The following is a 27,917-nucleotide window of genomic DNA, read 5'->3' on the forward strand; positions in this document are numbered from 1 at the left end:
TCCAGTTTAATGACATTAGGAGCTTGAACGGAATTAATTTTGTTACAAATACAGTTTTGTGGTCTTAGGTTCCAATTATTTAAGAACCCAGCGAGTCAACTTGAATCCCAGTTGACCCACCCCTAACCCGAGAAAAAAAGTCAAGAATGATTAATTTAATAAATTAACCCGTAACCCAATCAAAATCCAATTTAATATTTATTGTAAAAAGATATTATTTTTTTATTAAAAAAATAAAATTATATTGTTTTAATTGACTCAAATTAACATGTCCAACCTATACACCGAGTCTTGAACTGAATCATTAACTAAGCCGAGTTTAATTACTATGCCACCCAAATTTGTTATGTTTATTAAATATTAATGAAAAACGTTAAATATAATTGAATAATACATGTGCGAAGAGAACTAGTTTACCTTCAGAGCACAAGCTAAAAAGGCATTGATATTTTTCTTTTGAGAAGAAAACAAAAGGCATTGAAATTTATATTTATTCTCAAAGAAGAAAAAAAAACTGAAATTCAAAGTTCCCTTGCATCATTACCTCCTCCTGATCACTGGAGGTTGACTCAAACTGAAATACTAGCCTCATTTGTTTGTGGAAAATAATTTCTTTTAAAAAGTAATTTATGAGAAAATAAATTATTTTTTAATATTTAATAGTATAATAAAAAATAAATTGAAAAATATTTTCCAGTGTTTGATTATGTCATAAAAAATAAACTGAAAAATAACTTATTAATGTTTTATTTTTTTCAAGTTTATTAAAATAACGAGGAACAAATCTTACAAATTAAAAAATTGAATGAGCATGAAATTGAAAAAAAAATATAATTTCATAAATTATCTCAAATAAAATAAATAATAATCAAAATAATAGAGATCAAATCTAACAAATTAAAAAATTAAAATAATAATAATTACCATTTCATAAATTATTTCAAATAAAATAAATAACAATCAAAAGAATGAGGACTATATTTGATAGATAAAAAATTTCAATTAAAAATTAATAGAAAAAAAACAAACAACAATTATAAAAATAAGGACCTAAGTTAATATAAAAATTAAATTCTAAGGAATAAAATTGAAAAAAATATTCAAAACAAAATATATATAGCAATTAAAAGTTTGAGGATCAAATTTGATATAATCAGCAAATAATAACATTTCTAAATTTTTCACAACTTCCAGAAAGTGTTTTCTGCCCAAAATAAAAAGAAAACACTTTCCTGGAAACCAAGCTAAATTTTTCTTTAACTGAAAAGTATTTTTCGTTGATCAACTTTTCAAATGACAAACAAACACAAAAAAATTTGAAAAGTAATTTTCATATCTTCCCATCAAACAAAAGCAACTAAATAACTAACTCTAGTCTTAACCTATAATCAAAACCTAGGAAAGGAAAATGAAGCAAGGACTGCACTAACGAAGGTCACTATCATACTTATCCAAAATGATTCCTAACATGAAAAGTTTTTAATGCTTTAAACTAAATTAAACTGAATACAGGAGAACATATTATGAAAATAAATGAAGCAAAACTTGCTAACACAATTATTAAACCTGGCCCGGTCTGGTGAACAGGTGAGCTTTGCGCCGAGTCATAAACCAAGCCAGTTTTAATTCCTACGCTACCTTACATTGTATTTTCTGGTTTTGGTACATAGAGAAATTTGTATCCTAGGGCATCCATTAGCGGCAATCGTCAAGCCAGTGATGTTAAATAATTTTTCCAGCTTCATGAACAGAAGCCCTTTCATCCTCCATGATATTTACAAAAACAAAGCCCGTTGCACAAGAAAGAAAAGAGCTGGACAAAGCTAGGGATCATGCATGTGAATTTCCTTCATTTGGCAACATACCTTGAAATTGTCTAAGAACAAGAACTTACTGTCTGGTATTTCTTAGTATGTTTCCAAGTTAACTGGGTGGTGATAAACAACAGATATGCACACCATAAATCTATCACAAGCATAATATGCTAGACCTCATTTCACTCTGATACCAACTCATACTGGATTTGAGTTCTGGTTCTGGTTCTGGTTCTGGTTCTGACCAACCTGAACTCGCCAAGCATAATATTGAAAGTACAATGAGTTGAGGCTCATAGCTATCCCAAAGCCCAAAACAGATGAAAGGAGTATCGCATAAATGATCTTCAGATGAAACTGCAACAATAGTTTTCAGATGATTCAATCAGTATAATCCAGGCTTCAAATCAACATGAATCAATATCAATAATGCCAGAAAATTTGGGGTTGGGAGTCATCATGAACTTTTAAACTTGACATGGTAATGTAAACAAAAAAAAAAAACATGGTGCAGAAATTTACCAAAATTTCTTTTCTTTTTCCACCACTGCCATGCAGGTTGATTTAGAGCTTTCTGTATCTCAGAGGCTCAACAACTTAAATAATCAATGCCTTTTATTCGCTTTATGGTATTTTTTCCTCCCTTAATTATTTACTTACAGAAACCTGAAAGAAAAGTTTTGCCTTCTTTTCTAGCCAGGGCAATTTGCAACACTTAGGAGACCAAAATATTCAACAGAGATGGGAATTAAGTTTGGCTGAAACAAACTATCATATTCCTCACTAACCTAATGAGTAGGAACCAGCAAAGCAATGCCAGGGAAGAGAACATGAGAGAGACACATTGTTATAGGGCAGCAACTAACTAATGGGTTCACACGGGAGAAATTCAAATTAAGGGAACAGTTGATAAAACGGTGTGTTTTAGAGTAAGTCATTAAGTCCAAAACGATGCGTTTTATAGAGTTTATAATTTTGTTATGAGTCACGTGGAAAGGAAAGAAATCACGAGCTGGTTGTTAGGCTCCTCTGTATATATAATAGCATCTGTTGCAACAGATGGAGGCATGCAATAATAGTGAACCAATTCCTTTTCTTTCGGTAATTCTTCCCTCACACCTTCTCTGTGTTTTCACCGCTCCTTCTCCTTCTTCCTTCTTCTTCTCTTCGTCTACTTCTTCTGCTCTATCTCTTGACAACCAAGTTAGTTGCTCCAAGTGGTATCAGAGCTGCATCTTCAAACTCAAAATGCCTCCTGAAACGAGATCCCAAGATGCAAGAAGGGTGGATGAAACCACCAATCTGGAGCAACCCCAAGCATATGATCACATCCAACAACAACTTAATGATACCAGGGCCGATGCTAATACACGCTTCAGAGAACTTAAAGAAGTTATGGATGCCCTTGTTTCTCGGGTAGACACAGCATTGCAAAAGACCCAACTTTCTTCAGGGGAGTGCAGTTTACCTAAAGCTCCTTAGTTCCCCCCCCCCCCAAGAGATTCCCCTGCTCGTTTCAACTGGATTAATGAAGGTACTCCTCCTCAATATCAATTACGTAGACCAGACCAAAACGAGAGTTTCCTATTTTTGAGGGAGAGGATGTCCTTAAATGGATTTATAAGTGTAACCAGTACTTTGATGTGGAAGAAATTGCTGAGCAAGACAAGCTCAAATTAGCTTCCTATTATCTAGATGGCATGGCCCTATGCTGGCATCAAAATTACATAAGAAGCTTGGGAGGACGGGTAGTATCTTGGTTAGAATATGTAGAGGCTTTATGCTGCAGGTTTGGGGGAGAGAAAAACCCTTTAGAGGAACTCATTGAACTTAAACAGAAAAATGACTTAGAAACCTATATCAAGGATTTCGATATCCTCTGGAATCGATCTGAAATTTCTGAGAAAAATGCTTTGGTATTCTTCATAGGAGGACTGGATGTAGAAGTTAAGAATATGATCAAGATGTTTGAGCCAAAGTCCTTGAAGCAAGCATATACTTTAGCTAGATTACAGGACAACACCCTCACCCATAGACGTTATGGCTCTAATCCTAACAAACAGACTTATCACCCAACCACCTTTGCTTACCCAAACAAACCTGCTACCCCTTCCAGCTACAACAAAAATTTCCCCACCAGATTCCCAAGTACCAGCCTTAAACCACCATAAGCAGGTCTCTTACCAAACCCCCCACCTTACAACCCCAACATTACCCAAAGAACCACTAGACCCATAAGAAATAGGGACTTGGATGAGAGGAGGGCTAAGGGCCTTTGTTTTTGGTGTGATGAGAAGTTTATACCGGGGCATAGATGCCAGAACAAGAAACTGTATTCCCTATGTGTTATGGAAGAGAGCGGGGAGTGTAGTGAAGACGAGGGAGCCACTGACCTGGACCCTGACACCTATCAGCCTCATATATCCCTCAATGCCTTAGAAGGAGTAACTGGCCTTAACACATTGCGGGTCACAGGCAGGGTCGAAAAACAGCCTCTAGTTATCTTGGTAGATTCTGGCAGTACACACAATTTCATCAGCAATCACGTAGCAGACAGCTTGCATTGTAATCTTACAAACATTAAGGCTCTAACAGTGCAGGTAGCTGATGGTGGGATCATGGCTTGCACTTCTGTGTGTAGCAACTTCCAATGGTCCATCCAGGGAGTTGATTTTGTGACTGATGTATTTACCTTAGATCTTAAAAATTGTGATATGATATTGGGCATTCAATGGCTGGCTACATTAAAAACCATTGTATGCAACTATGAAGAAATGTGGATGGCGTTTATATGGCAAGGTCAAGAGGTTTTTATCAAGGAAAATGATCCAGTAACCATGGAAACTGTCAGACTAAAGCAACTTAATGGTTTGTTATGTAGTGCTAGTCTGGTTTCTGAAATTAATCTGTGCAGCCTAGGCTCTATTAACAGTCAGGAACAGGAGAAAAATCCAACATCCCCTGGGTTACAACCTGGCCTTGCTGAAAATACAGCTTTCACCAATCTGCAAGCGGAATACCAGGAGCTGTTTGAAGAACCAAAGGGCTTGCCTCCTCCTCGCAGCCATGATCACAGTATACCTTTTAAGGAAGGCTCTAATCCAGTCAATCTCAGACCCTATCGACATTCTAGTCTACAAAAGGATGTGGTAGAACATATGGTTAAAGAAATGCTGGGCTTAGGAACCATTCAACATAGCCATAGCCCTTTTTCTTCCCCAGTTGTCCTAGTCAAGAAGAAGGACAAATCATGGAGATTATGCATTGACTATAGGGCATTAAACCAGCTCACAATCAAAGATAAGTTCCCTATTCCTTTAATAGATGAACTCCTAGAAGAATTGGTGGGTGCCTCAGTTTTTTCTAAGATTGATCTCCGCTCTGGTTACCACCAGATCCAAATGGCTCCTGAGAGCATCTACAAGACTGCATTTAAGACACACAATGGGCACTATGAATTCTTGGTCATGCCTTTTGGCTTGACTAACGCCCCTGCCACCTTTCAAAGTCTAATGAATGACTTATTTAGGGACCAATTGAGGAAGTTTATTCTTGTTTTTTTTATGACATTCTTATTTACAGTAACTCCATGACAGAGCACCTAGGCCATCTCAGGACTGTCTTCACAATTCTACAGACTAACCTGCTGTATGCCAAGGCCAGCAAATGTGTTTTTTGCAGCCCCCAAGTTGAGTATCTAGGCCATGTCATTTCGGCAGCAGGGGTGTCGACTGATCCCCATAAGATCAAGGCCATCTTGAATTGGCCTCTCCCATGCAACATTAAACAACTAAGGGGTTTTTTGGGTCTCACTGGATACTACAGGAGATTTGTTAAGGGTTATGGTATCATTTGCAAACCCTGAACCCAGCTGCTGAAGAAGGATGCTTACAGATGGAATGAGGAAGCCACTTCAGCCTTCAATCAATTGAAACATGTGATGACTCAACCTCCAGTCCTGGCGTTGCCAAACTTGACTCAATAGTTCATCATCGAGACAGATGCTAGCAACAGAGGAATGGGGGCAGTCCTCATGCAAGCAGGCCACCCAATCGCATTCATTAGTAAATCATTTGGGGTTTAACAACAAGCACTTTCCACCTATGAAAGGGAACTACTTGCTATTCTACTGGCAGTTACTAAATGGCGACATTACTTATGGGGCAAACATTTTATTATACGTACTGATCATCTTAGTCTCAAATATCTGTTGGAACAGAAGGTGACTTGCCCATCACAACATGTGTGGCTCGCCAAACTCCTTGGGTTTGACTATGAGATTGAGTTCAAAAAAGGGAAGGACAATGTGGTTGTTGATGCCCTCTCAAGGGTGTCCTGTGGAACTCTCAGTACCATGACAGTCTCTTCTCATTCTACTACACTCTTAGAAGCCATCAAACAATCCTGGCAGAATGTACAGCTTCTCATTCAGGAATTAACCCTGCAGGCTAACTCTCATCCTCACTACTCTTGGGTCAACCAGCTCCTATGTAGGAAAGGTAAGCTTGTGGTAGGCCAACATGGACCTCTTCAAACTCAAATCATTTCTCTATATCATGATTCAGCTACAGGGGGACATTCAGGCACTACTGTTACAGCAAAAAGGATGGCCAATAGGTTTCATTGGAAGGGCCAGCAAAAGCATGTTAGACAATACATCAGGGAATGCCCCATTTGCCAACAAAACAAGTCTGAAAACACACGCACTCCTGGGTTACTACAACCCCTCCCTATACCTACAGCTCCTTTCATTGATATTAGTATGGATTTCGTGGAGGGGCTCCCTAAATCTGAAGGGCGGGAGGTTATCTTTGTGGTTGTGGACAGATTTAGCAAATATGCGCACTTCATGGCTATTCCACACCCCTATACTGCCTGTTCTGTAGCCCGAGTGTTTCTAGACAATGTCTACAAATTGCATGGGTTCCCAGCCACCATTGTTAGTGACAGGGTCACTGTCTTTCTTAGTCTCTTCTGGAAGGAGCTATTTGCTAGACAAGGCGTCAAGTTATGCTATTCAACAGCCTACCACCCCCAATCAGATGGCCAGACAGAGGTGGTCAATAAGTGTCTTGAAAACTACCTGCGTTGCATGAAAGGTACTTCACCAACACGGTGGGTTCAATGGCTTCCCCCAGCCGAATGGTGGTACAACACCAACTACCATACGGCCACCAAATCCACCCCATATGAAATCATTTACGGTTACCCTCCCTTTTTACACATTCCCTACTTCCCAAAAGACTCACCTGTCGACGCAGTGGATAATTTCTTATGCAAAAGGGAACAAATTCTACATGCAGTCAAGAAAAACCTACAGAATGCAAGGCATAGAATGATTCAACTTGCAAACAAACACAGAAGTGAAAGACAGCTTGCTATTGGTGATCTAGTCTACCTCAAACTGCAACCATACAGACAGAAAACTCTAGGCCACAGACATTCTAAAAAACTAGCTTAAAATACTACGGTCCATACGAAGTTTTAGCAAGAATTGGTACCGTGGCTTATAAATTGAAGTTACCCATCTCTACATCCATCCACCCTGTGTTTCATGTGTCACTGTTGAAGAAAAAGGTGGGCAATCGGGAGGTGCACCCTACATTGCCTGATCTGCCCTCTGAACCTCTTCTCCTTCCACATGCTATTTTGGATCGCCGGATGGTCAAGAAGAATCTACAAGCAGCCACCCAACTCCTCGTTCATTGGGCAGGTCTTACACTTGCAGAAGCTACCTGGGAGTTTGCTGACGAGCTAGCCCTCCGATTTCCACAATTCGACCTTGAGGACAAGGTCTATTTGAAGGAGGGGCAATTGTTACAGGGCAGCAACTAACTAATGGGTTCACACGGGGGAAATTCAAATTAAGGGAACAGTTGATAGAACGGTGCATTTTAGAGTAAGTCATTAAGTCCAAAACGATGCGTTTTATAGAGTTTATAATTCTGTTATGAGTCACATAGAAAGGAAAGAAATCACGAGCTGGTTGTTAGGCTCCTCTGTATATATAATAGCGTCTGTTGCAACAGATGCAGGCATGCAATAATATTGAACCAATTCCTTTTCTTTCGGTAATTCTTCCCTCACACCTCTGTGTTTTCACCGCTCCTTCTCCTTCTTCCTTCTTCTCTTCGTCTACTTCTTCTGCTCTATCTCTTGACAACCAAGTTAGTTGCTCCACACATTCAGACCACAAGCTCAGGGTATTAGAAATTACAATGCGATAAAAGAAAATAAAATCTCAGGTCACATGGTACTTGATCATCACGTGCAGAAGTTAGTCAGTAAAGCTTCTAACCAGAATACCAAACAAAATCATTAACCTAAATTATGATAGCTTTTAGTGAAATTTGTTCCAAGAATGGACTCAACTTGTAGTTTTCTTAAATTCTTAATTGAAGTTAGTCTTATTTGATTCATCCAGCATTGCCTATGCCTTTAACCATGATTATCTTTAATTCATCCAGCATATCCCGTGCCTTTAACCATGATTGTCTTTGCATCTTCACGGTTATGAAATGAACTAACAGATATGACTCACCATACTGTAGAATATGTGGACAGTGATGGCCACAGATGCAAACTCAAGTGCAGCAAATGTCCATATATACTCTCTGATTGCTGCAAGTCATGAAAGCATTTAGCATGAAAACTCCAATTAAAATCAAAGTTTTGTAAATTCAAGGCTCAGAATATACCTAGAATGACCGCAAAGATAGATGACAAAAGGCCCAATGTAAATGCAAATGGTGCAGCAACTATAATTGCTTGAGTCTTCATGTCACGAATCTGCAGAGTTTTAATACACATGATCAGCATTTCTGCTCTTAAAGATAAACTACAAAAAGTTCTAGTCATGCGCCTTCTCAACATTTTCCATACAATATCACTATTATGCTCTCCTATTTGTACTTCTGAGCCTAGGCAAGCTTTCTTCAGATCATAATTGAAGGGACCTAGTCAACAGTCTTATTTGTTTTGATCAGCACAGTATCACAACCTAAACCAACTAGATGAACCTAAACAGGCATGTATACAGTAGAACTCATCAGAACAAGATATAATCGAACCTTCTAGTTTTCACAATAATATAAATTTGTTAATTCTACATTTTTCTACAGCAGGAAAACAACATACCAACACTTGCTCCAAGAAGAAGAAATAGCATATGGTGCTAATTAAGACAAGCACAACAAAGTCCTGCCAGGCACTGCATCAAACACCATAATAACTAAAAAATAAAATTAGCAGAAAGTGGTAAGTGAAAATCCATGACTAACTGGCTGTGACTGAAACTTGAAGCAGATTTCTCTCACCCAAGATGTAATGCATAAGGACATCATGGAATCATGATATTAAAGAAAAGGCAAATAGATCTATGACTATGATGCCAGCTTGTATTACCTTATTTGCTGCAACCTCTGGCGACTCTGTTCCTGTCTGTTATTTCTTTGGGCTAAGCTTGTTGCCCGCAGCAAAGTTACAGGCAAGTTCTTAACTTCTTGCCCGCATACATCACAATACTTGTTTCCTTTGGTGCTAAACCACTTAATTGCACAGTCTTCATGTACAAGTCTGAGGTCACCTTTGCAACTGCATTCCATTTTGAGTGTATTTCCTTCTTCACATACATCAAAACAGATCCTACATACAGCTTCCTCTTCAGCAATTTCTTCATCATCGGCTTGCATTGGAACAGGTGTTATTTGATCTGCTAAATAGCAAAGTTACTCAAGGATATGGTGGAAGGATAGCAATGCAAGGATCACGGGTATAAAGAGTTCATTGACATTACAATCTGATATGATGAGCTAACACCAGAGAAACCATGTGATGACAACACTTGAGAGCATGGGGTCCATGATTCCCAACTCCCAAGTAATAGACTGGAAGACACCGAGTTTGAATAGCATCCAATGGGAACCCAGAATCAAGACCTATAGAAGGCACTAAAATACTTGAATTATGTATCTTCATTGGACTACCCAACAATACCACCCTGCCCCCCTTCTCTTAGGCAGAATGCAAATCACATGAATTTTGACATAATTATTTTTTATTGTATTCCTTTTTTTAATTTTAAGAATTTTTAGTATTTGTCAACTTTATTTAATTAAACAAGTGGTTTATTAGAAAATTGGTAGTTATTTTAAGATTTTATTTCATTTTATTCCATTTCCAATGTTTAGTATTAATAAGTTTCCTAGTTGTACTAGTCTTTTGGCAATCAAAACATTGATGAATAATTAAGATTTTTGTGAGTTCTCCTAAACTTTGTTGTGTTTGTTTTTTTAGGATTTTTGAGTGCAACTGTATGTTCCATCAAGTGGTATCGGAGCAAGTTCAGCTTGATTGATGGATGAGTGATAGCAACCAACCCAGTGACACACGTCAAGGGATGCAAGCCATCTAGGACACTGTGTGAGTCCAAAGGACAGTGTCAATACACCATAGGTATGGCAGTTACTTAGAGTCACTCATTGAGAGTTTTGCAATGACCGAAGAAAGTCCCAATGTCTTGATGTTAGATGCCAACAGGTATCATGGATACAATAGATGCTGCACTAGCAAAGGAGCTCATAGTCAGCCTATTTGTGGTCATGTTCCTGCTTTTAAATAAATTTCGATTGAAGATCATAATAGGGACAAGTATGATAATTTAACTTTGGTCCCAACAAATTTCGATTGAAGATTGATGTTGGCAACTTTCAACAAAGATCCGAGTATTGAAGAACTTATAGACTAGCTTGCTAATTGTGATAGAATAATCGAATATGCAAGACTATCAAATGGGAAGATTGCACAATTGGCTGAGAACAAATTGAAAGGAAGAGCTTCTTCGTGATGGAAACAAGTCCAAGATACTTTGATAGCAAAAGGTGTCATATAAGATGAGAGGTAAGAGATGGTTTTATTCCCATGGATTACAATGTGATTTATGAAGCCTAAAGCTACAATTGGAGCTTACATAATAGTAAACGAAGTAGCTGCTTCATGTGATGACTTTATTAACAACAAACCATGTAAGGAAAGCAAATGTACAAGTGAGATGGTCTTTTTAGCAGGTAAAGATTTCAAAAGGTTGTCATAGACACTTCCAAATTTAATGATGCAAATAAATTTGATAAAGCCACTACCTGTGACCACAAGAAATGGAGGATTTTTCTCTTATGGAAATAAGCTTAAAGGAAAATTTTAGTGGAACCTATTCAACAATATGTAGAGGGCATGTCTTTAAATAACTAGATTTCATAGATTTTGCAACCATTAAGAAGTCATATGTGGACTTCCAAGGGATAGAAAAATACCTCAGCAGATTGAGGTTTTTCTTTGCCCAACCAAAACACTAATAGTATGTTTAAAAGGGTGGGGTCAAGGACGAGTTGCTTTATGAAAGGGTTAGTTCTATGAGTATATTCCTAGTGTCTATTCATTTGACATGGGAGAGCTCAATTTCTGCAATAAACTTGATGGCAAGTTTTTTCTCAAATCTCATGACATTTGGTAAAATTATTTTTATTGTATTCCTCCTTCGATTTTTTAAATTTTCGAGGATTTATTAGATTTATAAAATTTCAAACACGAAAATATAAAAATAAAAACATAAAAGGTGAGGAACTTAAATAGACATGATCAAAGGCAAAAAGATCTCATCAATTAACCCATCTACAGCATTAAATTTAGTCACATTATGCAATTCCTAATTATATGAGTTGAGGAGCAAGTTAGGGAGCTTGATAAAGCAATGGTTTTAAGGAGCAATAGAAATAAGGAAATAAAGCAACATATGTGCTAGTACATACCATTGCTAGGATCTGTTGCAACATGCTCATCATGAGTAGCAAAAGATGCAGATTGGACAATAACAACATTTCGCCCAGGAACAGAAAGGGACCTTGGAATCACATGACCAGCCACTTTCTGAACAAAAAAATTATTCAGTTATTCTTTTCAACAATTTCCCTAGGCTACTAAACCATGCATCTCTGTTTCTTGTTATGGGAAAAAAGAGAGATCATAATGAACATTTTTCGAAGCATTATATTTATATATATGGAGTCAACAATTACTTGCTTGAATAATTGCTTCTTGGATCATCTCTCAAAAAATCTAAAGGATTTGAATTAAGATTTGAGTTCATAAACAAGGTAGCAGCGAAAATCAAACATAGCTTACTTTTATTTTATGAGATTCAACAGGCATTCTTGCTGAATCAGGCATGGAAACGGAAGGGGAAGGGGACAAGTTTGATGCAGGTGTGACAGGAAGAGAAGTGCATCTTTCCCAAGAAAAAGCCGACTTGAAGCTGGCCATAATAGGACTATCTAGAGCTGTCATGTGGTCTGAATTAAGGAGAGAACTCTTCTCACCATCAGGGGCAGCAGATTTTCGCTTCAAGCTGAAAGTCTGCAACAAGCTTCCTGGTGAATTGCTTTTATATGAATTTTGAGAGTGGAGTAAGCCTTTCCCACTACAGCTACTGCCAAAACCTACAGGTCTAGGTGGGATTTGAAGTGAAAGATCAGAGCGTCTTTCACTTGGTTCTGGATTTAATACTTCATTTGAGGGTTCCGCATTTTTGGGATCAGCCTGCAAGTGGGACATAATAGATCCCAGTCATTTGCTTTACTAGCTTCCAGAAAAAAATGTCACACCAGAACAGAATAAATGACAAGTCTATTACAATCACATGTGAATCTTGCAAACACCAGATGAACCAGATGCATACATATAATTTGTTCCTTGAGGAAATTCTTAGCTTCTTAGATATCAGGCTTTCTTGGAATGAATTTTAGGTTTTTTTTAGTCTTGAAACAAATGAAGGAGGAATAGAATACATTTAGACAGCTATCAAAATTAGGTTAAATTTTAAGCATTTCCATTATGATTTTCCTTTCCCACCTTCCTTTGAAGTTGGGTCAAGTGGTGAAGGGAGTTAATTACTTGAATCATGTGGTTTTACTGATCTACATAATTCACATTTCTTATGGGAACAAAATCTAATTGAATACCGTGGTTAGGAAGTGATTTCCACCAGTCTCCTTCCAAAACTATGCTGTTCATACAAACAAAGGGGCCAAAACTGAAAAAAAGAACGGAAATGTATTGAGTTGTGAGCTGCAAAGTAATTGCACAGAATCAGTTTCAATTCAATTTTTAGAAGTGTTTCAACAAAAACAGATTGTTCCTAAACAGCTCTACTATTCTACTACACCAGCAAAGAAGAAAGGCCATGCAGTGCTGTAAAAGTAAAAATGCAAACTAGGGACCATCAGATATAAGCAGGAAATACCTCTAACGCATTTTCAGGAGGTTTCCTTTACCTATTCCAAGGGCAGCAGTCATCTTAAAACCTCACTGCTAGAAGCACTATAACTTAAATGCCAACAAGCAAAAAGAAAATGCATTCTTCATAATTCTGTTGTCCAAAAAAATTGCAAGTACTAAAATTTTCAGAATAACAGACGACATAATAGTTAATACTCTCATGTATCCCAGCATCTGTCTCATTGGCATTTCATCACCAGCAAGGATCTATTCAAGTTCTTATAGCCTGAAATACACAAAAGCTTTATACATATATAGACGTATCAAACCTTAATGACAACGTGAAATAGCTTTTCCCACTTCCCAGAAACATGAATTCCACTCCATGGCTCGCGCAACTACAGTTAAGTGAGGGGGCTAAACCCAGAATTAACTAAATTTGCAGTAATCACACCACATTTTGTTCAAAATATTCTTATACCCTAAAGGAAATGTTCTATAAATAAAATAAAGCTGAAAATCTATGTATCTATCTAATAAATCTCAGGCAAACCAACCAATAATTATACAAACAATCAAATTAATTTCAGCAGAAAAACCTTGCCAACCCCATTAAAAGAGAGAGATTGATATAAAGATTTGACGACATAAAGTTGAAGACCTACGCTTTATTTGTTTTTAAGTAAAACAAGCAAAGAAAATCTCTTTAAAGATTTTAAAAAGATGGAGGACTCAATAGGACCAACCAACCTCTGCTGGAGAACCATCAGCAACTCCATTGTTGACTCCTGGCTGAATTGCTTGCATTACTTCTTTTTCTTTCTTTCTTTTCGTTTTGACAAATTTCTCAAGATTGAGGAATAATCTCAAAAGGGGTATCAATATATAATAATATTAGTAAATTGAAACCATAAATAGGGCGAGAGGGTCAAAAACACCTAAACAACAAAGATTGAGAAAGAGAGAATCAAGGAATAGGAAAAAAAATGGAGAGAGGTATAGAGTTAACGTTGCTGTAATGTTACTGTGTTTCCACGTGTGTTCAAAAAGAATTTATGGAGTAGAAACATAACACTGTTATGGTGGCTTCGAAAAAGACGAGAGAAGTCATCTTTCTCTATCCCGCAGTTCAGCATAGGGTGATTATTTCCGATTCAATTCAATTTTTATTAAAATAATAATTAAATTAAAATTTTTTAAATAAAAAAACTGAAATCAATTACCACTTTCAGTTCGGTTTTTAGAAAAAAAACCGATTCAAACTGGTTTTACTTGATTTTTTCCGGTTTGACTCGGTTTTTTTTTCGAGTTTTTTTTTTGTTTGGATTCGGTTTAATTTTTTCAGTTCCAGACTTATAAAACCGAAACCAAACTAATCAATTTTTTTAAAATTTTAATCAGTTTTTTTACCGTTCAATTTCTTCAATTATTTTTTTTCTTTAATCAATTTTTTAATTTTTTTACCTACCCCTAATTAAGTCATCTTCGCGCTGCTCTCTCCCTTTCCCCCTACTCTCATTTTTTTCATTCAGTTGCTACTCGCTCTCACATTTCTTTTGTTTTTTCCCCTCGTAGTGAATTTATTTTAGGGAATGGAATTGTGAAAATGAAAATGAGATTTTATTCTTATTTTTGAGAAATATAATGAAAATAAGAATAAGAAATTAAACATAATTTTATTCTCATGAGAAAATGGAGGTGGTAATAAAACTAGTAAATGAATGAATTTAAAAAAAAACATGTTATTTTTTATTTGTTGTACACCAACTTTTACTATTATCATCGCAGATAAAAAATAAATAAAAAATGTATATTATTATTGCATCATTTTTATTATAGAACAAAAATTTTAATGTTTTTAAATATTTTAATGGAAAAAATAAAGGGAAAAGGAAAGGAAAAGGGTAAAAAAATCAAGTCAATGATATTTTAATGTTTTTATCAAAATTTAAATTTGATGTTAATAAGTATAATTTTTAAAAAACAGAAGATAAATTGTTAAATCCAATAAAATTAATTTTTCTTATAATTCATTTGCCACCTTATTATATATATTAAAAAAAAACAAAGAAAAAAAAATTATACTTGGGCCAGGCGATGCTAGAAAAAGGTAGCCTTTGCTCACTCAAAATTTACTTGTCAATCCTGGGCCTACAAACTCTGTTTCAGTTAAGCTTTATATATTTTGTATTTCAGCCCATCAAACTCTGTGGTTGACAATTTTCAAGTTATAACATCCTGTTGATACTCTAAGATGCCGACTGCTAATAAAATTGCTGCGATAACCTTATGATTGTGCATGGCCATTTTTGGTGATCTTTGGGAAGTTTATTTATTTTTAATCTCGGTCTCATATCTCTAGTGGTGGGTTGGTCGAGTTAGTCTAAGTAGACTCGATTTTTTTTTTTTAATGATTTTTGTTTTCAATTTCATCATTTTGCATTAAATTATTTGACATTAAACTTTGTCATTTTTTTTTTTTGCATCTCTTATTGTTTTGTTATTTCGAGAGCGGGTTGGTCAAGCTAACCCGAGTCAATTTTCATTTTCTTTCTCAATTTTTTTTTTTATCTAACTTTGATATTTTTTGTTAGGTCCTTTTTTTGTAAGTCTATTTTTTTATCTCAATCTCATGTCACGAGTGATAAATTAGTTGAGTTAACTTGAGTTGACTCAGATTTTTTCTCCTCGATTTTTATGTGTTTTTTTTTTTTTCAATTTCATCGTTTTGCTTTTAATTATTTGCCCTTGAGCTTTATCATTTTGTCACTTTTTTCTGTTTGGTTATTTCAAAAGCAAGTTAGTAAAGCTAACCCGGGTTAGTTTAATTTTTTTTATGTTTTTTTATTGAACTTTGGTTTTTTTACCAAGTCTTTCTTTTGAAATTCTTTATTTATCCTTGTCTCATCTTGCGGGTTGTGGGTTCGTTAAGTTAGCCCGAGTCACTCAGTTTTTCTTCATCTTTAACATTAGGTTAATAGGTCTTAAACTTTATGATTTCTTTTCGCTTTCTGTTCTGTGTGGTGTTTCGGTCTTATATCCTAGGTCACATTTTAGTAAATTTAACTTGATTTGTCTCAAATTATCATCGCCTGAATATCATTTTTTAGCATTGAGAAATCTTGGCCCGGCTCGGAGCATAGCGCGGGCCATCTATCTAGTTAACATATTCTAAAGGGCTTGGTTTTTTCACTATAGCAATAAGTAATGAAAAGCCAAGCTCTTTTTTATTTTAGTCCTCGAATATTTTAGGATTTTTTTTTTCAAACTTTATTTTTTTTACAATTTTATCCTTCAATATTAGGTTAACTGGGTATAAGGTTTTATAATTTGTTTCGATTTGCTTTCTATAGAGTTATTCTAATCTCATAACCTATATTGTGAATTTTATGGGTTAGCCATGATGACTCGAGTTATTTTTTTATCCATTTTTTATTTTATTTTTTCAACTTCATCCTTCAACATCGAGTTAATTAGGAACTAGACTTTATAATTGTTTTCGAATCGTTTTATATGAATTTATCTTAGTCTTCTTATCCGGGTTTGACAAATTAACCAAAGTTGACTCAAGTTATTTTTTTTTGTTTTTGTAATCCTTTAAAATTGGGTTGGTTGAGAATTAAGATTTATAATTTTTTATTTGCTTTCTACATGGTTATTACAATCTTATAACCTGATTGCAGGTCAGACTAGTTTACTCAAGTTTTTTTTTTTAATCTTTTTCTAGTTGAATTATTTTGAATTTCATCCTTTAATATTGGGTTGATTGGGAATTAGAATTCATAATTTGTTTCAGTTTGCATTCTATAAGGTTATCGCGGTTTTATAACTCAGGTTTAGTCGGTTAACACAGGTTGTTTATTGAGGTGTTTTAGGCCAATATGAGTTGAAAATGAGTTTTTAAGCCAAAGATTCAAAGCCCTATTTTTCCAACGACCTTTAGTAGTTGGATTCCGCAAAAGCAGATGATGTTTCATTTGTAGTTGTTGATGACATGTTGTCTGCTCTTTATTTAAAAAACAACAGGGCAGATGACATTTTAAAAAAAATTATAAAATAAAGATAGATCTAACGCACGAGCTGGAAGGCCCACGCCAGGGCTGGATTTTTAAATGCCCAGGCCCACGCGTGTGGGATATATATATTTTTTTGCTATTTTATATAAGGGTTAAAAAAATTGATAAAAAATCATTGAATCCAATTGAGTTCATAAGACGAGTTGCAGGTTTAACGAGTAAGTTTGCAACATCCAAACTATTTTTTTTTTTTAGTTGAATGCTTTTACTGCCCTTAATTAAAAAAAATTATTTTTTGTTATTAATGATGTACTTTTATCATCTGGGCACCGCCTTCCTATCATAAATTTTTTACTTCTAAAATAAGTATTTAATATAAAAATTATCATGTAATTTATTTTTATATAATTAAATGATAAATAATTTTTGAGGTAAAACATTTATTAAACTTGTCAATGTTTACTAAGTAGCGAGAATTGAAAAGCATTATCAAAACACCATAGTCCTGAAAATTCCAGGTCCATCAAGTGCATAGAGGCAAGGCTCCATTTTCCTTAGAATAACAAGGGCTGTCACTTTTCCTGGACTCGCTCTCTCACCTGGAATGTGTATTATTAGAGTTCCAGGTTTCTTTGTCATGCTATATATAATTTCACTATAGCTTGATATTGTTTAAAGTTATTTATAACTTTTAGAGAAAGGTAAGAAAAAAAAATATGAGTCAATATTTGATTTATTACCATTCTACACGTGAGAGATACCGTATAAATTCAGAGGACGTTGAGAGTTTGAGACCCTTGAACCAAAAATAAAAAATAAAAAATAAAAAATAAAAAAGCAATTTCCCTACCAAGGATGGAAAATTGGATGCTGTAGATTTTTAACTTGAGACCATCAGAATTGGTCATGGAGAAAGCAAAAACAATAAAGAGAATGAAGCCTCAGGGGCAGTTCCACAGCCAATTAATCATAGTGTTATTAAATCGGTTACGGCTTAGTGGATTGATTTGCAGCCTGACTTAAATTAGGTTTTATTTTCAATCAATTTAAAAATTGATCTATAAATTTGAAGAACGTTTCTTTTTAAAATTCTTATCTAAAATAACGTTGTTTTATTTTAAAAAATAAAATAATATTATTTTAAATTGACCTGACAAATCCACATCCCTAGCGAGTCTAATAACTATGCAATTGATAACTAATGCCCTCCAATACTCTATGATTGTTGTGAAAATAATGGTTTTTTTTTTTATGGTTTTTAATGAAGAGAATCCAAATACATGTTCAATCTAGAAAGTACTTAGATCACTAACACGAGCTACACTGTGAGTCAAATCAATTTTTTTTTTATAACATAAAAAGATTTAAATGTTGCTAATGTGTTTTCTAATAAAAAAAATTATTCATAAACTGAAAATATGATGTATATTGGAAAATATCCTTTTCAATTATTGATATGATGACATATTGAATCGACCCAGTTTAACTTCTCAAATCTACAATTCGACCTAGTTTAATTTCTCAAATTTACAACTCTGGTCATGAGAAAACAAATCAAAATAAATTATGAAAGCCGATTCCGAACAACCCAGTATTGAAGAATAAAATTAAAAAAAACATTAAATAAAAAATAGAATAAAAAACTACTCAAGTCAATCCGGATTATGAGATTGATATAACCTCAAAGAAAACAAATAAAAAAAATTATGAAATTCAACTTTTAACGAACCTTATATTCAATGATGAAATAAAAAAAGTCAATTAAACAAAGGATAAAAAAATAACTCATGTCAACTCGGGCTAACTTGTTAAACTTGTAGCATGAGTCATGAGACTGAAATAACTTCATAAAAAGCAAATAAAAAAATTACAAAGATGCATTTCCAACAAATATAGGATTGAATGTTGAAATCAAGAAAAAAAAATCCATGAGATCCATATAAATCCACGGAAAGTTAATAAAAAAATTACAAAACTTAATTATCAAACAATTTAATATGGATTGATAAAATTAAAAAAAAAATAAGATTGAGTTGTTCTAGGGTGGAATTGATTAAAATATATATGTTTAATTAAAAAAATCCAAAAAAATAAACATAGTTAACCTGGATCAAACTGATAAATTCGTGACCTGAATCATGAAATCAAGATAATTATATAAAAATTAAATTTTTTAAAAAAATATCTAATTTCAACCCATTTAATATTAAAAAATTAAATAAAAAATGAATGAGATAAAACTGTTTAAAACTCTAGGTAACATAAATTAACCTATTAAATAAATCGAGTAACGAGATAAAAAATAAATTTTAAAAAACATATGAAACTCCATTCAGCTAATGGTACTATTGTATGCAATTAAGGTTTCTATGAATTAATGTTTTTTTAAAAAACACACATCAATCAGTGATTTGTTGACTTCACCAATCAATCCAAAAGCTGATCTTAGAAAACCTTTAAATTATCATTATAATTTTTTTTTTATGAGGATAAGATTTATTTATTTATTTTTCTATTTTGAACCAACGAAATATTGTGGTGCAGAAATTTTGCCATGTAACTTGATTGGACTGAAGGGTTAATTGAATGGTAACGCATGCCCGCGTCTCTTAGTGCTTTGCGCTGTCAACGTGGAAGGCAAAGCAAAGGCTTGTATTGACTTTAATTATTGTTGCCTTTTTCCACAGTTGACATTTATTTATTCTTTCCCGTGACTTCTTCTTCGAAAATGCATGAACCCATCTTGCGCATAAAGAAAATTTTAATTTATTTTTTTATATTTTCATATTAAAAATAAAATTTAAAAAATAAAGTAAATATTATTTTAATATATTTTTAAATAAAAAATACTTTAAAAAATAATAATTAACACAACATCAAACAACAATTTCTAAATCCAATTACCAAGCCTATATTATTGGCTTTCAAATGATAGTTATTCACGGCACAAATTCAAGTTTAGGAAGAAGGGTAAACAAGTTTAATTATTGTAATTTAAGTAAGTTTTTTATAATATAAACTCATTATAACTAATTATAACTAATTGAGATTGTTTTTATACTCGAATTAGATCTAAAATATGTTGTTTTAGAATTTTAATTATTTTTATATTATTTTTCTTTATTTTCATAATTGTTTTGAGTTTTTTTTTTTTTGAATTAGGCTAGCTATACCAACCTATATAATTAAAGCATGAAAAATTCTTGTTTCTTATCTTTTCTTCATCAATATATATATATATTACTAAATATTTTTTATATTTATATTATTTTTAATGGATGTCCGGACCTGTACATATTTTAACTAATTTTATAAATTTTAAAATTAACAATTATATAAATTAAAAAAAAAACCTTAACATCTTTCATATCTTACTTTTATTGGTTATTTCATGTAATTGTCACTTAGGCAATTGCCCACTCAATGTTGCGAGGATCAATTGAGGCACCGCCCCACCATCATTTGTTGTGGATAATAAAATTGACAGACAATCGCCTAGATGGTTCAGTTGAAGCCCTAGCCACTCGCCACTCGCCACTCGCCACTCGCCACTCGCCACTCGCCACTCGCCACTCGCCACTCGCCACTCGACATGGGCATTCCACCATATGTCACCAAGAATAATATTTTTACACTATAGTCTGTGTTGGCCATAAACAATATTCTCTTAGGAGTTTGTGCGCATTTACAAAGTGAAGCCAAAACTTCCAATAGCATCATAGCACTGTGCTGGACCCAAATAAGCACTAAAGTATATTTCTCAAAAAATTACAGGGACCAAAATGAAGATTTATAATGAGCCTGTCCACTTTTCATTTCATAACATATTTTGTTACTTTTACACGACACCATATCATTACATCACACATTTTATTACATTCCATGGCTCCATGCCAAACATGCCGTAAGAGCTATCAGGTTTCAATTTTATCAGTGCCAAAAGCTTCAACGGCTTTGCATTCATCTGAAATAGCTCAGGCTGGAATGTTTATGACTCGTAAGCAAAGATGGTGCTGTTTATACATGCTGTTGTTGTCCTAAAACTGACACTGCATTGTCTACAGTGATTTGAAGGTTACACATAAATCTTACAGTCCTTCTATTTGTACGTTGTTGTAAGAATGCAAAACTGGTGTCTCCTTCTTCTTTATGATGACATAATCTCCAGAGAGTTTCTTCTTTGTCCGAGTATATTGAATACTGTTGCTGCAATGTGAGATGGTGTGAGACCAGCTTCTACCAGCTGATCAGCTGGCGATCCATGGTCAATGTACCTATCAGGAAGAACAACCGGTCGCCACTGCAAATGATTTTCAAAGTTATGAGTGAGTATTCCAATTCCAGTCACGACAAGAACCAATGGCATAATTCACTGGGAAAAATTACAGAGATGAGTACCTTTAGTTTGCCATCAAGAAGACCATCCAGGGCCAGAAAATGAGCAACATGAGACCCGAAGCCCCCGATTGATCCTTCTTCCACTGTAATCAAAACCTCGTGTGATTTTGCAAGGCTACGAATAAGGGCATTGTCCAATGGCTTGCAGAACCTGGCATCTGCAACTGTCAGATGAATACCGTGGCGTTCCACTAAAGAGGCAGCAGCTAAACAGCTCTGGACTGCGGTACCATAGCCTAAGAGTGCCACCCTCTCCCCTTCAATCAATATCCTGCCTTTTCCAACCTGCAAGGTAAGTTAGAAGATATATTCAGAATAAAATATCGATTCATCTGAAATTTTCCTCCATGGGAACAGATGCAAATAGATTATCAGCTACACCTACCTCAAGAGGAATGCCCTTGTTTTCTGGTGGCAACTGAACACCAACACCATTACCTCTCGGGTAGCGGAAACAGCTAGGACGATCATCTATAGCAGCAGCAGTAGCAACCATGTGGAAAAGCTCTGCCTCATCAGAAGGAGCCATAACAACCATGTTAGGGAGGCATGCCATATAAGTGACATCAAAAGCTCCACAATGTGTGGGACCATCTGCTCCCACCAACCCAGCTCTGTCCATTGCGAATCTTACTGGAAGTTTCTGCAAATCAACATCATGTACCACCTGTGGTATACACCATTTTTACATTAATAATAGTATCTACATGGGGGCTTGAGTCAGTGTCTGGTAACAATATAATGCCAACCAGGTATTGCTGTGTATTGTCATATAACAGGATAAGAAGGAAGAAGCTATTTGACTTGCCTGGTCATAAGCCCTCTGCAAGAAAGACGAGTAGATTGCGCAAAAAGGTTTAAGACCTTCACAGGCAAGTCCCGCAGCAAAAGTAACAGCATGCTGTTCTGCGATCCCCACATCAAAACATCTTGTCGGAAAACGGCGAAGGAAGAGATTTAAGCCTGTCCCTCCTCCCATTGCAGCATGAATTGCAACAACATCTTTATCCGCCTCAGCTTCTGCAATCAAAGCCTCTGCAAAATATGTTGTGTAAGACTGTGTGCTAGCACTTGCCTTGGACTGCTTTCCAGTTGCGGGATCAAACTTGTTCACTCCTGAAAATAAAAAAAATAAATTGCAGTTACTCTTTTCTGATGATAAGCTCTTAGATGCAGAATGCAGTGTCACGTGAATGAATTTTTCACAGGGTTAGAAGTTGAATTGAAAGTACTAGTTTTTCCTTGTGTTCTACAAAGAGAACTGCAAAGTAGCTACTTGAGCTTTTTTAGCAGCACTGTTTTTCTTGTGGACTTTGTCCCTTGTATTTACCGTGGTACTTGTCCGCAGCTCTCTCAGCATATGGATACCCCCGACCTTTCTCGGTGACAACATGGATTAGGACAGGACCTGTTGTTTTGGTACTCTTCACCTCTTTGAGAATGGCAATAAGATCATCAATATTGTGCCCGTCCACCGGACCAATATAATAGAGACCAAGCTCTTCAAAGAGGGTTGATCCAGAACCACTGATCATTCCACGAGCATATTCGTCAACCTTTGCTGCCAATTCATGCATCGGTCCACCAATTTGTTTTGTAACTCCCTGCAATAGTTTCAGTAGCCAGAAAACCAGTTTTCAGTTCCAACAAGTTAATCAAAGCATACCCTCCGCCCCATGCCAGCCCCTATCTCCCATGTGTATTTACCTTAGCAACCTCTCTTAGTTCTCTGAGAGGCCTGTTTGATTGCAGCCTACTGAGAGCACTGCTCAAGGCTCCGACAGGTGGTATTGGCCCATCTAAATTGGCAGTTGGTAAAGAAACCTGTTTGTTGTCATTAAGAATAACGATCATATCAGAGTCTAGGTACCCTGCATTGTTCATAGCTTCATAAGCTTGTCCTGCTGTCATGGCACCATCACCTATAACAGCAACCACATTGTTCGCTCTTCCTTTTAGATCTCTCCCCACAGCCATTCCTGTCCACCAAAACCACCCAAAGTTCATATATCATGTGAAGGCAGGCCCTACTCGTTCAATTTGTTTCGAAGTAAATTTTGCCAATAACAGTTAAAATAGTTTGAACTGAGATCCAATCAAAACATTATGTGATTAAATGATGCTAGGTGTGATGATTTTATATTCACGAAACACTAGCGTAATAGAAAATGAATAAATAAGTCTGTAGAATTCAACAAATTTAAGAGATAAATATATAAATGTGGAATCCATGCTGCAGGATTGCAGTGATCTATATTTTTTTTCTTTATAGATAATTGCGGCGGTCTGCCAGATAAATCAATCTTAAGAAGAACGTTAGACATCTAGCATTCGCTACTTTGGGAATAGCACTCAGCTGAGTGAACATAGGAAACACTCTAGAACTGCAACAAGAGGTTTGACAAGGAACCGGAAAAAAACAATGAACATAGATAATAAATAGTCCAAGGTAATTGTAATAATTCATTATGTTTAGAAGGGAGACAGATCAGTACCCAAGCCAGCAGAAATGGTGGTAGAGCTGTGACCTGTGCCAAAACAATCATATTCACTCTCCGATCGCTTTGTAAAACCAGCCAATCCATTGGTCTGTCTTATTGTATGCATCTTGTCTCTTCTCCCAGTTAGAATCTTGTGAGGGTAAGCCTGCAAACCAGTAGTGGTACAGTTATATTTAGATCCATCATCACAAAAAAGCGTGCTATCTTAGAAAAATCTCTGTTTTAATCAGCTGCAACAAGAAAGAATAAACTAATTAAACTAAACAAGAATTAGAGCAAAAAAAAAACCTGATGGCCAACATCCCACAGTATCTTGTCTTGAGGGCTATTGAAAACATAGTGAAGAGCCACGGTGAGCTCCACAACACCGAGGCTAGAGCCTAAGTGACCCCCAGTTTTCGAAACATTGAAGATAACGTCGGACCGCAGCTCCTCTGCTAGTTGTTTTAGCTCCTATATTGATAGGATGATCACCAGTAAGTAAAGTGCATGTACAAATACTCTATGATGGTAAAGTTTTTTACTTTTTCCATGAATACAAAAGTAGACATGTTGTTTTAGTTATTGACCTTGATAGATAGATTTTTCATATGAATTGGATAGTTTACGGTGTCCAAGAGAGGTGTTGGTGGCCTCTGTGAAGGAAACTCTCCGCTCTCTGATAGTGATGCACAAACCCCATTTGGCCTTTTCTTGACATGTACCTAAACAGCACAAAAACACCCTTTTCTTTAAATAGTCTACTTCTCCTATGTTAAACTGAGAATTGGAAAGAATTAAAATTACAGAGAAACTTGGTGGGCTCTTTCTCAATGTTAAGATTGAAGCTTTGCAAAAACTTTATAAAAAAGGTCAAATGAAAAGAATTGAATTTTGACACGAAGAACAAGAGCTAGCTGGTCATCTTTTATCATCGATATTATTCCATATATGTAAAGAGTAAGTCAAACCTGATTGATCTTTTTAAAAGATTGGCACAGCAGATCTGTTCTCCATAAGAAATGAGAAGATAAAAAACTATAATTTTGAAGGTGGTCTAAACTTGTGACACTATTGACATGAGCAGGCAAAGAAAATGCAGAGAGAGCCATAGGAGATGCGAGAAAAACAAAGAAGAGTGCTTAAACACAGAGAACCAAGAAACAGAAACAGTGTAGAAGAAGAAGAAGAACTTGTCACCGAGAGAAATTCCCCACTAATGAATGTTCGGTGGTAGTGGCGAATTAGTTAAATAATGGAGGGAGGAGGGTCTGTGGCTGTCTGTTAATAACGGAAGTTGGAAGAGACACAGAGAGAGAGAGAGAGAGAGACAGAGACAGAGAGGTCTGCAAGTGAAGAGGTGGTAATTTTGGCTGATGTATATATAGTCTTTACCAGTTACCAGCAGCATTACAGTGTCTGTGTCGAGCCTTCTCCATGGAGCCACATAATTGGAAATCACGAAAGGATAGAATGCATGGATATTGATGGAAAAGAATAAAAAAGTAGAGGACATTGATTCTTTCAAAATGCATCGAAATCTTAATATTTCTTACACATTGCAATAATATTATAATAACAAAAGCTAAACGGTAGAAAACTGTAGCTTTTCTTGTAAAATACCGTGAATGGTTACATTCTTTTCTCGTATTGTTTTTTTATACATGTTTTTTTTAAAATTATTTTTGTTAATTTTATTTTTTAATATTAAATTAATTAAGAATTTAGTTTTATAATTTTTTTATTTTATTTTATCTCTCTATAAAATTAGCGTGGTTTATAGATTTATTAAGGTAACCCAAGTTGTCTCAGTTTATGAATTTTGTAAGTTTTTTAATTGAACTTGATTTTTTTATAGTCTATTTTCTTTTCATGTTGTTGAAAAAATAGTTTTAAGGAAAAACCATGTTATTAAACTTTATGAAGTAACAAAAATTAAAGAATGTGGAGGAAATCACTGTTCACTCAACAGTCATTGCATTGCGGATTACGATAGTAATAAATAATATTTTGCTCTTCTTTTTTTTTTTTTGCTTTTTTTTATGATTTTTTTTCAAATTTGTTTTTATCGATTTCATTTTTTAAAATTAAGATGGTTTAGAATTTAGTTTCGTAATTTGCTTCTTTTTTTTTCTTTATATGAGGTTTACGTGGTTTATGGGTTTACCAAGGTAACCCAAGTTGTCCCGGTTTACGAGTTTAGTGGGTTCTTTTTTTTTTAATTGAATTTAACTTTTTTTATAATCTATTTTTTTCATATAGTTAAAAAAAATGATTTTAGAGAAAATTCATGTTATTAAACTTTATAAAGTAACAAAAATTAAAAGATGTGAGGAAATCATTCTTCACCCACACACGTTGCACTGTGAATGACAATAATAACCCACAATATTTTGCTTTCTTTCTTTTTTTCTTTATGTTTTTGAATTTTTGTCATGATTTTTTTCAATTTTATTTTTGTTGATCTTATCTTTTTAATATTGAGATAGTTTAGAATTTGAATTCATAATTTGTTTCTTTTTATTTTAACTTACTATAAGATTAACATGGTTTGTGGGTTTGTTAGGGTAACCCGGGTTGCCTTGGTTTACGAGTTTGGTGGGTGTTTTTTTTTAGTTGAACTTGACTTTTTTATCGTCTATTTTTTTTTCATATAGTAAAAAAAAAATTTCAGAAAAAAGTTATGTTATTGAACTTTATGAAGTTCATGAACCTATTCACAAGTTTGTCTAGTTGACTTGGTTTGCGGGTCTGGCAAGTTTAACTTTTTTAAATTTTTTTTTTTTCATTCTTAGATACTGAGTTAATTGAGAATTCAGTTTCAAAATTGGTTTTGTTTAGTCTTTTATAAGGTTATCATGATCCAAAAAACATCTTGATATTAGATTGATATTTGATTTTGCAATCATTTAATTTTGTTATCATGTAGTTAAATGAAAAATAGATTTTAATTTTTTTTTAATCCTAGTAGAGTTCATAACTCAGTTCACAGGTTTGGTGTACTAGCTCGACTTACCCGATTCACAGGTTTAACAAGTTTACCAACCGATATGACATTGTTTTTTTATTTTTGATCTTTTAATTGTTTTTAATTTATTCCTTTTCGATTCCATCATTTAGTATTAGATTGGTTGGGGAATGGACTACTTTATTGATTTTTGTTTGCTTTCTAGGGATAATTGTCTCAAATAAAGGTTTATATTTAGATTAATGTTCAATTTTGTGAGCATATGTTTTTATCATATAATTAAATAAAAAATATAAAAAATTATTAAACTCAATAAAGTCCATGAACCGGGTCGCCCAGGGGGGGGAGGTCGATCCAATATGTCATCGTCTCAATTTTTTTTTAAAAAAATTATCATCTTGAAGTTTTCTTAAAAGCTAAATCATGTTTTTATCGATCGTCAAAGTTGTATTTGGACCTATAAAATTGATCGATTTAAGTCGAGTTAGCTCTCATACAGTTTAATTAGAAACTTGAGATATACAAAAGAGTTGAGTTGGGAGGTTTCAAAATTAACCCTCCTGGTTAAGTTTAATAACACTATTAAAAATTCCTCCTTATTCTTAATATTTTTTTTATATTTTAAAAAAATTGATATTGACCCCTGGCGGAGCGCAGGCCAATATACTAGTTTATTCCAAATACCTATGGCCTAGGTTAAGTGTAGGAGATTTTATCTTTTAGTATGTTTGAGTTGTGGTAGATGTTTTTTATAGTATTTTTTGCTTGTAAATGTATTAAAATAATATATATTTTTTAAAATATATATTTTTAACATTAAAAAATCAAAATAATCCAAAACCACTAAAAATAATTAATTTAAAGCAAAAAAGAAATCAAATTTTGACAACCTCAATACCAAACACCCTTATATGGTTTAGTTTTCAATTTTCTATATATATATATATATATATATATATATATATATATATGA

The 27,917-nt window shown here is 34.5% G+C and overlaps 2 protein-coding genes across 4 annotated transcripts; both read right to left on the bottom strand.

Moving 5' to 3' along the window:
- Positions 1-1,830: 1,830 nt before the first annotated feature.
- Positions 1,831-14,210, bottom strand: LOC18101707 (uncharacterized). 3 transcript variants are annotated; one of them, XM_024606031.2, is made up of 8 exons: positions 13,833-14,210; positions 11,991-12,404; positions 11,618-11,735; positions 9,219-9,525; positions 8,952-9,024; positions 8,513-8,603; positions 8,356-8,435; positions 1,831-2,171 (listed from the first exon to the last, which is right to left on the bottom strand). In XM_024606031.2, exons 1-8 carry the CDS (start codon positions 13,887-13,889, stop codon positions 2,013-2,015), a joined length of 1,299 nt encoding a protein of 432 aa, XP_024461799.2. In that variant the 5' UTR covers positions 13,890-14,210; the 3' UTR covers positions 1,831-2,012. The 3 variants fall into 3 exon arrangements, with proteins under 3 accessions (XP_024461799.2, XP_024461798.2, XP_024461800.2); XM_024606030.2 differs by having other exon boundaries at positions 9,219-9,528; XM_024606032.2 differs by lacking the exon at positions 11,991-12,404.
- Positions 14,211-20,881: 6,671 nt separating this feature from the next.
- On the bottom strand, positions 20,882-25,418 carry LOC7469091 (probable 1-deoxy-D-xylulose-5-phosphate synthase, chloroplastic). The gene is made up of 10 exons (XM_024607716.2): positions 24,948-25,418; positions 24,567-24,701; positions 24,286-24,450; positions 23,992-24,142; positions 23,204-23,475; positions 22,827-23,100; positions 22,305-22,612; positions 21,882-22,163; positions 21,497-21,781; positions 20,882-21,398 (listed from the first exon to the last, which is right to left on the bottom strand). The coding sequence occupies exons 1-10, from the start codon at positions 25,086-25,088 to the stop codon at positions 21,246-21,248; spliced, it is 2,166 nt and encodes a 721-aa protein (XP_024463484.1). The 5' UTR covers positions 25,089-25,418; the 3' UTR covers positions 20,882-21,245.
- Positions 25,419-27,917: the final 2,499 nt, after the last annotated feature.

Source organism: Populus trichocarpa, chromosome 8 (genome assembly GCF_000002775.5).
Source record: "Populus trichocarpa isolate Nisqually-1 chromosome 8, P.trichocarpa_v4.1, whole genome shotgun sequence".
NCBI lineage: Eukaryota > Viridiplantae > Streptophyta > Magnoliopsida > Malpighiales > Salicaceae > Populus > Populus trichocarpa.